The 16633-nt window shown below is 37.1% G+C and overlaps 1 protein-coding gene across 50 annotated transcripts in view; it reads right to left on the bottom strand.

Annotated features, from left to right (window-relative positions):
* GPHN (gephyrin) overlaps nt 1–16633 on the bottom strand; it is a 564043-nt gene that overhangs the window by 52839 nt on the left and 494571 nt on the right. For all 50 annotated transcript variants that reach the window (XM_070594056.1, XM_070594020.1, XM_070594022.1 and 47 more), the window contains one exon: nt 7890–8011. In XM_070594056.1, the coding sequence (XP_070450157.1) occupies nt 7890–8011 (122 nt within the window). The remainder of the gene's footprint in view (nt 1–7889; nt 8012–16633) is intronic.

Below are 16633 nucleotides of genomic sequence, written 5' to 3'. Positions count from 1 at the left end.
GTTATAAAGATGTTTCTGATTTATTCACAGTTGAGAAAGATTAGAAACAACCTAATGTCTGACAACAAGGAATTATATAAATAAATCATATTATACTTTATGCTAGAGAATAATATGTAGGCCTTGAAATGATATAGCAGAGGACTATGTAATGATGTGGACAGGTGTTTATGATATATTGAGTATAAAATGGAAGGTTAAAATAAGAGTATGATTTCTTTGTTTTCTTACACACACTCACACACATATAAACTGTACATCCATAGAATTAAAGAATAGAAGAAGGGTAACACTGGGTAATGGGATTATGTGTTAATTTCCTTTGTTTTTTTTTAACCGTTTTCTAAATTTTCTTCAATGAACATTTATTTGTTCTAAGATTAAAAAGTTATGTGAAAAATGTACATTTAGAACATCTAGAACAATGGCCCAAGAAGTGCATAATAGAACTGGACCAGGAATAGAAGATGGCTGTGTTATCCCCAATTAAAAATCTTTCAGTGTCTTACTACTAATTATGACTCCTTAAACAGCATTAAAAGATACCATGTAGTCAGTACAAAGCTGACTGCTTCAGGAGAGTCTTCTTTGCACAGGTAGTTCCTAACTCCCAGTTTATGTTCCCAGAATTTATATGTAAAATTGGTTGGTTGAAACCTGGAATACACTTCTATAAAAACAGTATTATAGATGGTGGGCAAGATTCTATGATAGTTAGAAAATCAAACCTTAATTTAGATCATAATATTACTAATACATTGCTGAATTACTCTTTGGTACTAGCCTGAATTGTGGAAGCAAGATAGAAGATCAAAGAAAGCTAGCTGAAATGCAAAACATTTATTTCTGGTATCTTCCCACCTACCTTTCTATGGACCTTTCCTGCCGTCAAATGCACTTCTTGCCAGGCCCCCAGTATCTTGCTATACTGAGGTCGTGACGCGTTCCTGTTCAGGGTTTGCCCTGTGCCTCAAAGAACTCCAAGTTCTAAGTGATTTGCTTCTGTTCATTCAGGACATCAGATTTACCCAGATGTTGGATGTCTGATTTGAACTAATTCATATTATTCTGCAAACAACTCTCTCTCAGGTAGAATACTTTTTAACACAAATGGCTCTCCAAATATTAGATTATCAGAAAGATTGGCAAAGTGAACAGAACCCATTTAGCCAGTGTGCAGGATACTTGCACTTAATAAAACACTTCTAAATAGGCTGGATCTTGAGGGTCAAGGAACAAGGAGATTAACCGGCCCTCTAAACTGTTCTTGCTGTTCATGGATTTCCCCCTTTTCACTTCTCAAAAAACTTTTTCTCTCTCCCTGCCCTCCTCCCCCACTCCCCATAGAAGATACTATGAACTTGGTCTAACAAATTACCCAAAGGTAATAAATGCTGCAAAAGCAGCCCCTGAAGTTGTGGGAGGAAAGGTAATGAAAGAGATTATAAGAGGAAAGGGGCTTTTCTCTTTATGGAAGGAAGAGCTATCTATTTTATAGTGAATACGAATAATTAGGGTCCAGAATGTACACTTGAACTACTGTAACATATCCTCCTGTCATTTTTCCCCACTTCTATACCACCTAAAGATCTAGGATTTGGCAATTCAGGTCCTTACAATTAATTTATACACAGAGACAATATATATATATATTTAAAGTATGCTTTTTGGTGAGGAAGATTGGCCCTGAGCTAAGATCTGTTGCCATTCTTCCTCTTTTTTTTTTTTCCTCCCCAAAGCCCCAGTACATAGTTGTATATCTTAGTTGTAAGTCCTTCTAGTTCTTCTGTGAGGGACACCACAATGGCATGTCTTGATAAGTGGTGTGTAGGTCTGCACCCAGGATCTGAACTGGCAAACCAACCCAGGAATGCTGAAGCAGAGTGTGTGAATTTAACCACTACACCTCCAGGCCAGCCCCAACATGGTCAATATTTAATTCAAAATTTAAACTAAATTTTCCTCTCTGGCTTTTGAAATGTTCACGGCTACTATTTACTTAGGAATTTTATTCATTAAAATGGATATAGCCTATTTAGTTTATTAACGTTAACAGTAATGAGTTGAGGGTGTTAACCAGAGCTAAAAGGTCAGCATGGTAGAGAAAATGGTGAAAGGACCCTGGAGTTAGACAGGCCTGGGTTGGAATCCTTACTCTGCATTTTACTAGTTGCATGACTCTTAACAGATTATTTAATTTTTTTAAGCTTCAATATTATTATCTACAAAATAGGGACAAAAGACACTTATCTGACTGTGTTGCTTTATGAGGCTTAAATAAGTATGTGAAAGAATGGACTATGGTGCTATATAGATATAGTAGATACTCAGTAAAAGTTAGTGTCTCTTCCCACGTAAAGACTGACATGTTTGAAGTGAGGAGGCTTGAGAAAATGGATGTGGATTGGGTAGGGAGGAAAGAGAGGAGGGAATAGAATTGAAAACTTCCTTGTAGCTCTTACTAATAACTGTTCTATTCATCTCTGTAGTACAAAAGATGGCACAATGCCTGACATAGCATAACCCTTCATAAAAGTTTGTTTAATTGAACGCGTTTATATAATGATAATACATGTGTGTGTGTGTGTAAAAGCCCAATTCTGCCACAGGTGTATAATCTGCACCTTAGGAAGACTGCTTTGGTAGCAGCATAGAGGGTGAGTCAGAGGGGAACAAGACTTAAGGCAGGGAGACCAATTGAGAGGCTAGTCTCACATATCCAGACAAAAAATAAATGAAGCTCCCCACTAAGCCAGGACAGTAGGGATGAAGAGATGGGAATGTAGAGAAGAAATACTGAGGAGGGAAAATCTATAGGACTTAAATGTAGAGGTGAGTGAAAAAGAGGAGCTATGATGACTTCCGTTCAGGTTTCTTCTGGCTTGGGTGACTGGGTGGATGGCGGTGGCAGTCACTGAGACAGAAGAATTAAAGGAAACGGAACAAGAAGGCAGTGGGGAGGGGCACTGAGAGAGGTTGGGGGATGACGAATTTAGTTTTGGATACGTTGAGTTTGCAGTGACTATTGAACTTAAAGAAGATGCACCTAGTAAGCAGGTGGATTTAGGCATGGGCTCAAACAGAGATAACATTTGGGAGTCATTAGCATAAGAAATTAGAAGGACAGAAAGCCAAGGGTGAGCCATGGGGACACCTACATTTAGGGAATGAGCACATAAAGAGGAGCTAAAAAAAACCAAGAAAGCATAAACTACAAATGGAGCATGAAGAAGCGGAAATGGTGTATTGCTAGAGAGGGATGTATAATTGTGATAAGAGAGACCTAACAGCTGGGTTTTGGAGACATTTTATTTGTGTTTCGAGACACATACCATTTCAATGAGGCTTTGTAATCCAGACGAAGATAAATCAACAGTGACACTCTTCTGTTCTATTTAATGGGCTTCACAATGTCTTTTTGAATTAATCTCTTTCTTTTTAATTCTACTTCCAAGTCTGAGTTTAAGCTCTGGAAGTTTCTGAAACATTATTTTTATTACTGGGTTGTATTTCTAGTACATGTAATTTCAAGGGCAAGATCTATGTTTGTTTCAGCTTTGCATCTTCAATAGCCTTTGGCTTAAAATTCATAGTAGATGCATGACTAAATTTACTATATCCTTGTTACTTCCTGTGGCCCATGGACCAGCAGCTTGGTATCCTTGGGAGCTTGTCAGAAATGCAAAATCTTGGCCTACTCCAGATTTGCTGAATCAGAATCAGTCTTTTTAATATGATCTATAGGTGATTTACTTAGGTACACAATCAACACCTCCTGACTGACTGAACAATGAATAAACAAATTGTATTGTTCTTCTTATTGCTAGTCTGTCTCCAAATTTAGCTCATGTGATACACCTTGGTCAAATTACCTTTCTAAAATAATGGTTTATTAAGTGAATTCTCGTTAAAAAAAAAAAAAGCTTCAAATTTAACTGAATTGGGTAGTTCTGCCTGGATTGCAAAGCCTTTCAAAATCTGGCCTCAAATTTCTACCAAATTTACCTGAATTATCCTTCTACCTGAACCTCTTATTCTAATCAGTTTGGCCTGACCTGAGTGTCTGTTCATTTCTACTTCTCTACTCCCCTATTTTTTCATTCCATGTTTCCTACTTGATTAACACACTCTCTTTTTCTAACCATACAAATCCTATTCATCCTTCATGTTCTAGCTAAATGAGTTTTATAAAACTCTCTCTGACCACCCCAGCCCATAGTGATGCTTCTCTTCTGTCTTGGTAAAGCTTATCTTCATAATGATAGCAGAGAACTGTGGACTGCAAATTTCAAGAAACCTATCAAACCTATCTTGATTCAAGAAATCAAGAAATTTCAAGATTCCATTTCCACCTCTGCCACAAACTTGCATAATGCTGGGCAAGGCCAGTTAAGATCTCTGGGTTTCAAAATTTGTCCTTTTAAAGAAAAACACTAGGAAACCCAACAGTACTGTGTTCCACGCAATGTAAGAAAATATGTCTTAGGGGATGTATTTTAATATACACATAACATTTATAAATGAATGGTTTTAAAATATAGTTGTTAACTCTCAGGTATTGAAGAAACCCTCCCATAATCTTCATTGTACCCTCTTTTTAAGTAAAAGTTACAATAAGCAAAGGCAAAAATTCACCACAATTTAATCCAAATAAGTTACAAAGTCTTACTCTTCAATTTTAGTATTGTTAAAATTATGGTAAGTGAGAAGAATGAGAACTGAGAAGTAGAATCATACAGAATTTAAAAACCAGACTTGAACCTTTTTTTTTTTTTTTTAGGAAGATTAGCCCTGAGCTAACTGCTGCCAATCCTCCTCTTTTTTTCTGAGGAAGACTGGCCCTAAGCTAACATCCGTGTCCATCTTCCTCTACTTTATATGTGGGATGTCTACCAAGCATGGCTTGACAAGCAGTGCCACGTCTGCACCTGGGATCAGAACCGGCGAACCGCGGGCTGCTGAAGCGGAATATGTGCACTTAACTGCTGTGCCACCAGACCAGCCCCATTGAACCTTTTTTTAAACGCAAGAATAGAGCTCTTACTCCCTACTGTTATCTCTCATAGCTGAGTAAGGGCTCTGTGCTCCCTGACATTCTTGAGCTATTTCTCTCCTTGCTTTAAACACAGGGTAGTTTCTCCCATGACCCTGCCTGTTTCCCTGGAGAGTCTCACATAGAGGCTTCTGTATGACAACAATTTGCTTTCATTAGCAAAGAGCTACACAGGAAAGAGAAGAATGAAGAGGGAGGCAACACTGACAGAATATCAACAGGCTGCAGATTAAATGTACCTGTTTCCTTTACTAAACTCCCAGCCCAGATTTCCATCAGAACAGTTATAAATCCTTTCCTCCCACATTCTACCTCTGCATTCTAAACCACTTCCTCTGGGCCTCTTCAATAGCACTCTAAGACTGAGAAAGTCTAGATTTGCATCAACCGTATTTTTAAAACATTGTTCTCATTTTATGTGAGGTATTTTTATCCAAGAAAAGGATATACACTAGACATCTGTATATTCTCAGAACTTCCAATATCATGCTTATAATTTTGTTGCTCTTTATATGCTGTCTTCAAGGTATATTTTGAAGTTACATGTAATATCAACATTAATTATTAGGAAATGTCTACCACAAAATCAGTAGTGTGGGCCCTAGAAATCAAATATTAGCATGTCAACACATAAGCCTTTCAATGGTGTTTTGGCCTTTATAGTTAGGTAATGGCAACGTCTATAGTATATCAAGTAACCTTTTTATGTATACAAAAGTACAACAATAGGAGAGAATGCACAGAATTGTAGTCTGGAACAGCTCAGGGTAAAAAAATGACAAAAAAACAAAAAAAAGAAAGCTTTTACCTTAAAATATTTCTTAGAGCTCATTAACAACTTGGAGGCAGGGCCAGAGCCAGTGGTGGGTAGGAAACAAGTTCTAAACAACTTGGTGAGTTTGTTCCCTAGAGTTTCAGGCCTGCTCTATGCTTTTAGAACTCCTGGATTCATCCTATCTCAGAAGTTAATTTTTGTTTCTCTTTTTTTCTGCTTTTTCTCCCCCAAATACCCCCAGCACCTAGTTGTATATTTTTAGTTGTGGGCCCTTCTAGTTGTGGCACGTGGGACGCCGCCTCAGCATGGCCTGATGAGTGGTGCCATGTGTGTGCCCAGGATCTGAACCGGCGAAACCCTGGGCTGCCAAAGCAAAGCGCTTGAACTTAACCACTTGGCCACGGGGCCAGCCTCAATTTTTGTCTGCGTTAAAGGTGCATCTGCATCAGGATAATTTTTAGGTGCTTCTTTATAAGAAAGGATAGGTTACTGGTCAGGTGCAAATTCAAAAAACCACCCCTTGATTTTTTTTCAGTGGGTTCTTTCTACTCCCTTCCCAGGGGTGGAGCCTAGGTCAGGGTGATATTAGGTAACCTGTGACACTGGCTTTACCAGCACAGGTTCTAAGTTGGCTGATTACTTAGCTATGGACTTCTCTAAAACTAAACATCCAGGTAAATACAAATGGTGAAGATTTTACAAAGAATGAGGCTTGAAAATATGTCTAACAGCCTCTACTCCAATGTCCTCAGAGAAAGAAAAAAATCAGGAGGAAAGAAGAAAACTTTAAAACAGATGATGCAAAAGCTACTATCTTTCAGGTTACTGGCAAGATTCTACATCCAAGGTTTGGATCGTGTTGTGTCTAGTTTGAGCCCAAGCTGGGGTTTATAGGTGTTAGAGCATACCTTGTGAAATGGTACTGCAGAATCTCTTCAAAAGCACGTTTGGGTCTTGGGAAAGCACTCATCTTAAGGGAAGAAGGAACCAGGCATAATGAACTTTACTCAGTGACAAGGTGGTGGTAATAGAGAAAGCGGTGATTATGGGTGACAGATATATCACGGTATCTGTCACTCAGATTTGTCTCCACAAGGCTGATGTTTGAGTATTTATAAAAGCAAGCACGCCTCTGGTAAACTGGAAACAGTGCCAGGAGAAAGATGGCCAAGCAGCAGTGTTGCATGGTAGTGGGATGCTCAGAAAAAGCACACTTGCTTTTGATCACATGTGAGACACAGGTGGGGAGCCACAGAAATAGTTGGGGAATTTAGCAGAGGGCTGAGTTAATTTCGTAAATGGTCTAATATACTCTTAGAGATGGGCAATTATAGACAATGTGCCTCCACTTGTAAGTGGGTGAAGTCTGGAGAAACTCAGGTTATATAAGGATACAAAAATCAATATAGAAGTCCTAGAAAACAAGTGTACTTACACTTCAAAGAATCAGATAGTGTTAATTTTGACATTCTCTCTTACTCTCCTCACCCATGATTTCCCTGTCATTTTTTTTTTTAAAGATTTTATTTTTCTTTTTTCTCCCAAAAGGTCCCCTCCCCCTGGTACATAGTTGTATATTTTTAGTTGTGGGTCCTTCTGGTTGTGGCATGTGGGATGCTGCCTGAGCATGGCTTGATGAGCAGTGCCATGTCTGCCCCCAGCATTGGAACCGGTGAAACCCTGGGCTGCTGAAGCAGAGTGCGCGAACTTAACCACTCGGCCACAGGGCCAGCCAACCTCCCTGACTTTCTTGAAACAAGTAGTATAATACCATCACCATCAGTTCCACTAGGATAAAGCCAACACTATCAAAAAAGATCCCTGTAAGCTTAACATACTCATAGGAGAGCAAAGTATTTCTCCTATTGTAGTAGGCATTCCAGGAAAATGTCTACCCCTAAAAGACATAGACATCTCCATAATTCTTTGGCTTCTGAAGAATGAGATATGTGAAAATTACGGTGTTAAATTTCTGTCTCTTTAGCAACAATCCTACCTAGTTATTACTCCCAAAATTCATATTTGTATAATAACAACTTCAAAATAAAATCCAGTACTTACTTGTCTCCCACAATTCCCAAGTTGATTGTGGGGTAACCATGTTCCTGAATTGTTGCTAAGAGGGTTGAACGATTGCTGTCTCGAATCTTTCCTGGTAAGAGGTCATCTTCAGGATTTAGCAGCTACAAAGCCAGAAAAACCACCACAAATTATTCTCTTAGTATAATGTTGCCTATTGTTAATGGAAAAAAAAAAAGACCTAGTGAACAGAGTTTAGCATATCTAGCACCTACAACAGTACCTGGCATGTAGAAGATATAGCTCAAAGGATCTTCATATAACTATTGATAGTAGCAAAGGATGAGAAAACATTCCTCCAGAATTAAAAGACTTGTAGAAATTTAAAAGGTGACCAAAAGCAGGCCAAATATCACACCAGCTGTGGCTACAATTTGACAATGGTGCTCTGGAGATACTGGCCTTCCCAGTGGTTGCTTACTGGGGTAAACTAAATGAAACAACTTTCTTTTTTCCTCCCAATATTATTTCCCAATTTGTCTTTCACTGAGAACATCTGAGGTAGAGATTGGGTGACATGATATTCTCAAATCTGAAGAGAACCATCATTTATCTTTTCCTTCAAGATTTTTGATCTCTTTTCTGAAGTGGGATCAAAAGTACCAAAGAAGTTAAACTTCTCTGAAGGAGAGGGAGATAGTTGTTTCTACTAGCGAACTAAAACAAGTAACACTTAACCACACATACCCACAATTCCATGACTCTGAATTGAATTACCCTGTAGAGATTTAGTATCTACTATTATATGTCTATGAAGAAAATATAAGAAGCTTATTTCATGTTAGGATGTTCCAATGAGACAGTGTGGCATAATAGCAAGAGCTTGGGATTCAGACAAGTTTCAAATTCAAGTTGCCCAAACACGTTATACCTTAATTTTCTCGTTCATAACATACAGTAATAATAATTACCTTGAAAAGTAGTTTTAGGGTTGAGATAATGAGAACTTGGTTAATATAGATAAACATACAATAAATGTGATTGTCTTTCTTTTTTTTATAATATATGATACTGAAAGGGTACCTATTTTCCCCCTCGTTGTTCTCATGTTGTTACTCCTAGAGGCTAGTATAGATGGAATTAGTTTATAATGTGAACACAGATTTAGATTTATTAAGTTATAAAATACTTAGGAGTAGGGGGTCCTTAACACACACAGACACATACAACATACAACTTTAATTTACACATCAATTTTAAGATTTTTTTTTTTTGAGGAAGATTAGCCCTGAGCTAACTGCTGGCAATCCTCCTCTTTTTGCTGAGGAAGACTGGCCCTGAGCTAACATCCATGCCCATCTTCCTCCACTTTTTAAAATGTGGGACATCTACCACAGTATGGTGTGCCAAGCGGTGCCATGTCTGCATCAGGGATCTGAAGTGGCGAAGTGGAACGTGTGTACTTAACTGCTGTGCCACCAGGCCGGCCCCTAAGATGAATTTTGATTTCAGAAATATTATGAAATGAAAAAAAAAATACATCTTTGAAGTGAGAAAATCCAGGACATTATTTTAGGAGGCTGAAGGCAAGCCTGCACATTTCAGATGCTTAGACTACCAATATGGCTAATACCTAGGGCTTCATATCTCAGTTCTACCAAACAGTAACCTGTAACCCCGTCAATCTTCCTTCTGACTCATTAGTGAGATCATATGGCTAAACGCTTGGCTTTATGTTGGAAAAGGAGTAGCTTTGCAATCAACTGTTCCCTTACAACAGCTGGAGAAAAACTCTGATTGTCTTATTCAGTGTCACCTGGGAGTCTTCCCGTCAAATAGTGCATTAATTTAACTTAATCAGATGCCATGTGACATTGCAACCCACTTCCATCCTTAGTCACTGGGAGAGCTTGGAAAATTGCTATTGCGGTGCTAATATAGATTAATTTTCTAATCTTAATTAACACACGGTTATTGAAGTTATACATTTTATAAAGGCCAAACCTTGCAGCTCTTTAACTCCATTAATCAGACAATTTGCTTCAGAAAGAAAAATGTGGTTATATACTTTTGTTTTTACAAAAGAACACTGACCACCAACTAAGTAAGATTCCCCCATTATTAGGATGTTTTCTTTTCCATTCATGTTCCTTCCTGTTATTTTGCTGCAAACAGTTCTAGAAATAACAGAATTAGAGATCATTGGAGAATGAGTTATTTGTCTGTAATTGACATAGTGAAGTAATAGTTAAATGAGGGTGTGGGATTTACAGTGCATTTTAAGTATGCTCAAAGAAAACATACAGAATTGAATAGAAGATTATAAGGCTGAACACAATAGGATAAATTCACAATATTCCCCTTTAAAACTGAATCATTTTTTGGTATATTTCTGGTCATCTCTGGAATGACGCCTGAAACTTATTACAGTTAAAATGCAAATTAAAAAAAAAACAAAGTAAAACAAAACATAACCCATTATTTCCATACCTTGTTACTTTCCTATCACATATTAAATTTCAATTTCCTGTTTCCGTTATTGTCAATGGTGCCACTATCTTCCCAGCTTTCAAAGATTTAACCTCTGATTCTTTTTTTTTCCTTTGTAGTCCACCATCTTTCCGAAGGTCTCAATCGTTAACAACATCTTATTCCATCTCCTCCTTGAGTTTACATTTTCATTTACTCTCTTATCACCCTCTCCCTCAATTTCAGGCATTTAATATGTCTGAATTTCTGCAAAAGCCTTATAATTGTCTCTTGCTTACAAACTCTTTCCTTCTGAGAAATAAAACAGAAACATCAACTTGCAAAACTGTACAGTTATTTACATAACAGATAAACTGTACCAAACCATGACAAGTAACTCAAACTATCTTAAAAATCATATCAAATTGTCTTAACAGAAGCTAATTCAGACCTGTAGGCTCCAAGATAAGAGCAGGAACAAACTGAGTCTATGGTAATTTGTGCTCCAAAGTTAGGACTTACTGTTTCAGCAACTCACCTATTTTACAAAATCTGACCAGCCTCTGCCTAGACCTTACTTACTAACTTCTACCTTAAAACCACCCCATGACCTAACCCAGTCCTCAAAATCCTGTAAGTATCCTTCTGTAATTTCCCTGTTTTGAGACACTAACGAGACTCTGTCCAGGTGAAGCTCTCCCTTGCTCAGAAACTTTAATATATCCAGCTTTGTATGATCTACAGGTTCCCCTGGTGGTCTTTGTATTAGACCTTTGATACTCCTGGAGGTCCTACCAAGTCTTAGGTAAGACCCCTTGCCATCGGTATTCTCACACTGGTTACACCGCACTTTACTCAGGTCTCTTAAGCCTCTTTGCTTGGAGGATTCTTTGTCTATGATCGTAAGTCCAGCACTTTATGTTAAGCTCTGATCCTCTTTTGTTGAGCTCCCAAAGCTAGCTGATATTTACTTTGTTTGCTCTAAGAATAAGGTTCCCAGGATTTTTTGGTTATCTGACCGAATTTATACTAATTTCTGTTTTCCTGGGTGAAGGTGTGCTAAAGCACAGATTTGATACTAACCATCTTGTTTGTCAGCTGGCTACATTGTTGTGTCTCTCTAAGAATGTTTCTTAGTTTACTTACGTTTGAGAAATTGGCTTTGGAACAGATCTGGCCTGCTGATTTTAAGTGTCAGCTGTCACGGGTTCACACTTAGTGTTAAGGACTTTAGACATAATGTCTAAGTGATATCTTCCCTTTTTGATTCACCTTTAGCTAATTAATTCATGGATTCATCTAATAATAAACTTGTGCTAACTCCTGGCATAACTCCAGCTTCTGTTTTATCTTTCTTGCATTTATCTTTCTAAAAAGCATAATTTCATCAAGGACCCTATGAATTGGAGTAGTCAGTTGGAGTGCTTCTGACACGACCACAATAACTCATTTGAAAACACTTTTAGAGCAAAAGGGGAATACAATTCTGAATATTCAATGATTAGCATTTTATTGTTATGCAAAGCTTCAAAATGAAATTTAAATACAAATGTAAAAAAAATTCAGTTCTTTTGTTGAACCATCATGAGGTGGTTTTCTGTTTTATTTATCTAAAAGAGAAATCACTTAGTTTATTAAGAAGCCTCCCTCTTTGTTTCTGTTCTTCAGAGATTTAATCCTATGGTCTTGATGGAATTGTTAAAGGGCCTAAGATTAGTTGTCATGACTCATTTTCTCTCTCTTTTTATGTGTTGAAATGGGTTTGTCTGCATCTAAGACATTTCCCCTTTTTGCAAAGGGAAGATGATTGGACTTTTATAGTGGTCAGTAACTCTTTCCATACCCACTGCAAACAGCTCCTTTTATATCCTTACATTTCTTTCTCCCTCTTCCGGAAAACTTAATTTATTAGGAGATCAAAAACCAATTCTGGTTATTATGGGCACACATTAGAAATATCCAGATATCCCAGATAAACAAATCTAACACAAAAAGGGGGAAAAAGTAAGATTATAAACTCTAATGGATCATGTTCCTATTCTACATGGCTTTTCATTGAACTTTGGAAAAAAGTTTTAATTTAGAGTTAAGCTAACTGCCTTGGTTACTAGGTTATAAGATGAGAAGGAAAAAATAACACTCAAGAACTTTGAACATAATTTAAAGAGTCTTTAAGAATGTAGTTTATAAATACAGAGGTTTACAGATTGTATTAGAAGAGTTCATAAACTATTTCTATTATAATGACTCTGGACAAATTAGACTGATTTAATAGTTTTGGCTTAAAAACTGTCCTGTGTTTTCTTCCTGACTTCACTACCATGTAAGAAAATTATACTGGAATAATATTCTAATTATGCAAATCTTGGGCTTATTTTCTCATAAACAAAAAGTCCTAATTTTAATCTTCTAACTTTCCTTTCCTGGTTTTGCTAGAAAATAGCAAAATTTGTATTCATCTGAATCTGGGAATGATGATATGAAATGTCTCTGTGAAAGGAGACTGATGAGGTTCAAGACATGCTATCCCAAAATATGGCACTTCCTATATTGAATATTTTAAACCGGAGGAATTTGAGAAATGGCCTGTGTAGGAAGGACTTTCTGACCTTCTCCTGAAGCAGGTCATTAAACCCTCATGTGAGAGGGGCCTTCCATACGCCCTGAGGAAAGGAGCATCCTCATCTCTGAAGATGAAGGGACACAGAAGGGAAACTGAATGAACAGGCCTTGCTAAATTTCTCCCAGTTTACTACCCTTACCTCATACCCTTTGTCCTATTATGTCTTTACACAACTTTCCACTCTTCATCAAACCTAATATAAAAATGCTCAGGTTTAATAGTTTCTTCAGGTCTTCATTTTCCTATGAAGGTGAACAGGAGCAGGTTTTGCCAACCCAAAATATGCCACTTTGGCCTGAGGATTATTTTGAGACAGACAATAAAAACCCTGCATATTTAGGAAAAGCTCTTTACCTGCCCCCCAACTGCCTAATTGGAAAGGGAGTCTGTCCCAGGAAGTCAGTTATTACCAGAAACACCTTTTTATCTAAGAAACTTAACTGCATAACAGGGCAACCTTTGTTTTCTAAACATTTCCTCCGCCTTCCTGTGAATGGCTTTTCTCCCCTTCGTAGCCCAAGAAGCCTACCCCTTTCCTTAGCTCAGGACGTTACATAAGCCTCAACTATCTGGCTGCCTTTTGAGTCTTCATATCTTTATGGGGCTCTTGTACTACGTAATTTTATCTTTTTTTCTCCTGTTAATCTGTCTTATATCAATTTAATTATTAGACCAGCCAAAGAATCTAGAAGGGAAGAAGGGAAAATTTTTCCAGGCCTACAAAGGCTCTCGTCTCACGTAAAACTCATATTAAATAAACGTGTACAATTTTCTCTTGTTAATCTTCTGTTACAGGGTAACAAAATTTATAACCTGAGAAATTAGAAGAATAGAGGAAAAATATGGTTTTCTTTCCCTACAAGATGATTTCTTATAATGCTTCTGTTAGATCATAAAATTTAATATGAAATTAAATTTTAATTTCCAGACACTTAGTTAATTCTAAGATTTTTTTTCTTTTTGAGGAAATTAGCTCTGAACTAACATCGCTGCCAATCCTCCTCTTTTTGCTGAGGAAGATTGGCCCTGAGTGAACATCTGTGCCCATTTTCTTCTATTTTATATGTGGGATGCCTGCCACAGCATGGCGCAACAAGCTCTGTGTAGGTCTGCACCCAGGATCATGGCCCATCAAAAAAGTGGTACATGGGGCTGGCCCTATGGTGTAGTGGTTAAGTTCAGTGTGCTCTGCTTTGGCGGTCTGAGTTCGCGGGTCTGGATCCTGGGTGTGGACCTACACCACTCATCAGCCATGCTGTGGCTGTGACCCACATATAAAGTGGAGGAGGACTGGCACAGATGTTAGCTCAGGGCAAATCTTCCTCAGCAAAACAACAACAACAACAACAAAATGGTACAAATCTGAATTGACCACATCTCCAGAAGATAATGACCTAATCTAGGCTGAAAGTAGCCAGAAGTGGGGGGACCAAGAAATGACACTGAAATCAGAACTTTCTCAAGTGTACTATGACGTTCAAAACATAAGTTGTGACAAACTATGGCAGAGAACACAAACTATCTTAGCCTAAATTGTTTTAACACCAGCTCATTCAGAACCATATGTTCTAAGATAAGACCACTCACAAATTGATTTAATAGTAACTCTATATAGACTCATATGTTCCAAAGATAAGACCACTGACTGTTCCAGCAACTTGCTTAGATTACACACTCTGATTGAGTCCTACCCGGGTCTCCCTTACCTAAAATTGGCTAGTGACTAACTCTAGCACATTCAATATCCTATATATAGCCTTCCATAACTTGCCCCTTTTCAGACACTACTGAGAGTCTGTCAAGGTGGTGCCCTTCCTTTCCGAAAATTTAATACCCACTCAAAAAAAAAAAAAAAAAGAAATAATCAACATGTCTCATGTTTCTCTAGTGGTCTTTGTATCAGGGTTTTGATACTTCTGTTCCTCAGTGACACACATCTACTGAAATTATTTCTCAACACCACTTTCATGACTTTCTCCTCTTTAACTTTACTTAGAACTGTCTCCCAGTCTGCCAGTCCATGGTCATTTACTTTCATTGTTTAAATACTATACCAAAGGCTCAAGACTCACCTCCCTTAAGAAAGCTACCATTAAAACTTTTATCCCATATACCTGTATTCTTCTAGAACTTTGTATACATCTAATATTAATAAACTATCAGTTTGTTATCTAATTTTTATATGTGCATATTTCTTTAAAACTTTTTTAAATTTTAAAATAATTATATATTCACAGAAAGTTGTAAAAATAGTATAGAGAGGTCCCCTGTACTCTTCACCCAGTTTGCTATGTAGTAACATTTTATATAACTATTGTATAATATTAAAACCAGGAAACTGACATTGGTATAATGTATATGTATAATTCTTTGCCATTTTACCATGCCTCAATCAAGACACAGAACTATTTCATCACCACAAAGATACCCCTCATGCCAACCCTTTACAGTCACACTTTCCATTCCCTCCATCCCGAACCCATGGCAATCACTAATATGTTTTCTGTCTTTATAATTTTGTCATTTCAAGAATGTTATAGAAAAATGGAATCATACAATATGTGACCTTTTGAGATTTCTTTTTTCCCACTTAGCATAATCCCATTGAGATCTATCTAGGTTGTTGCACGCAGCAATAGTTTATGGCTTTTTCTTGCTGTTTCGAGTTTTTGGCTATTACAAATAAAGTAGACCATTTATATTTAATGTAATTATTGTATGTTAGGGCTTACACTTGCCATTTTATTTTTTGTTTTTGGTTCATTCTCTCTCTCTCTTTTTTTTTGTGCCTTCCTGTGGATTATCGGAACATCTTTTAGAATTCCATTTTGACTCACCTATAGTGTTTCGGAGTGTATCTCTTGTAGGTTTTTTTTTAGTGGTTACAAATAAACATGAGTTCTCATCACAGGATTGTCTACTTTAATGGTGAAAAATGGTAAACAAATTAAATACCTAATAACAGGGAATTGATTAAATTAATTATGAGACATCCATAAAACAACTGTCACACAGCCATCAAAGACAGATTATAGAACTACATTACTGCCATTGAAAGATATTTGTGATATGCTAGTTAAGCGAAAAGAAAGCAGATAATAAAACAGTATTTATAGAACTGTCTCATTTTTGTAAATAAATATATATTTATATAGGCACAGAAATAAGTCTGGAAGAGTATATATCAAAATGTTAGCAGTGGTTTCCTTCTCTTTTTGCATTCTTCTAGAATGTTAGCTTCGTAAAGATAGGGATTGCTGTCTTTTTGTATTTACTACTGTAGTCCTGACAACTAAAATAGTACTTGGCACATAGCAGGAACTCAATATATACTAGGCAAATGAATGAATGCTTATTTGTATTTTCTAGTTTTCCTGTAAGTAAACTGTTACTACAATCTAATCTCTTTATGTTAAAAATAGTGTATACCCAAAAGAATTTCATGTGGGGTCTTGAAGAGATATTTGTACACCCATATTCATAGTAGCATTATTCATGATAGCCAAAAGGTGGAAGCAACCCAAGTGCCCACTGATGGCTGGATGGATAAACAAACTGTGCTATATACATAGAGTGGAACATTATTCAGCCTTAAAAAGGAAGGAAATTCTGACACATACTACAACATGGATGAAACTTGAGGACATTTTGCTAAGTGAAATAAGCCAGACACAAAAGGACAAATTCTGTATGA

Source organism: Equus przewalskii, chromosome 25 (genome assembly GCF_037783145.1).
Source record: "Equus przewalskii isolate Varuska chromosome 25, EquPr2, whole genome shotgun sequence".
Taxonomy (NCBI): Eukaryota; Metazoa; Chordata; class Mammalia; order Perissodactyla; family Equidae; genus Equus; species Equus przewalskii.
This window is presented reverse-complemented; position numbering and strand designations above follow the sequence as displayed.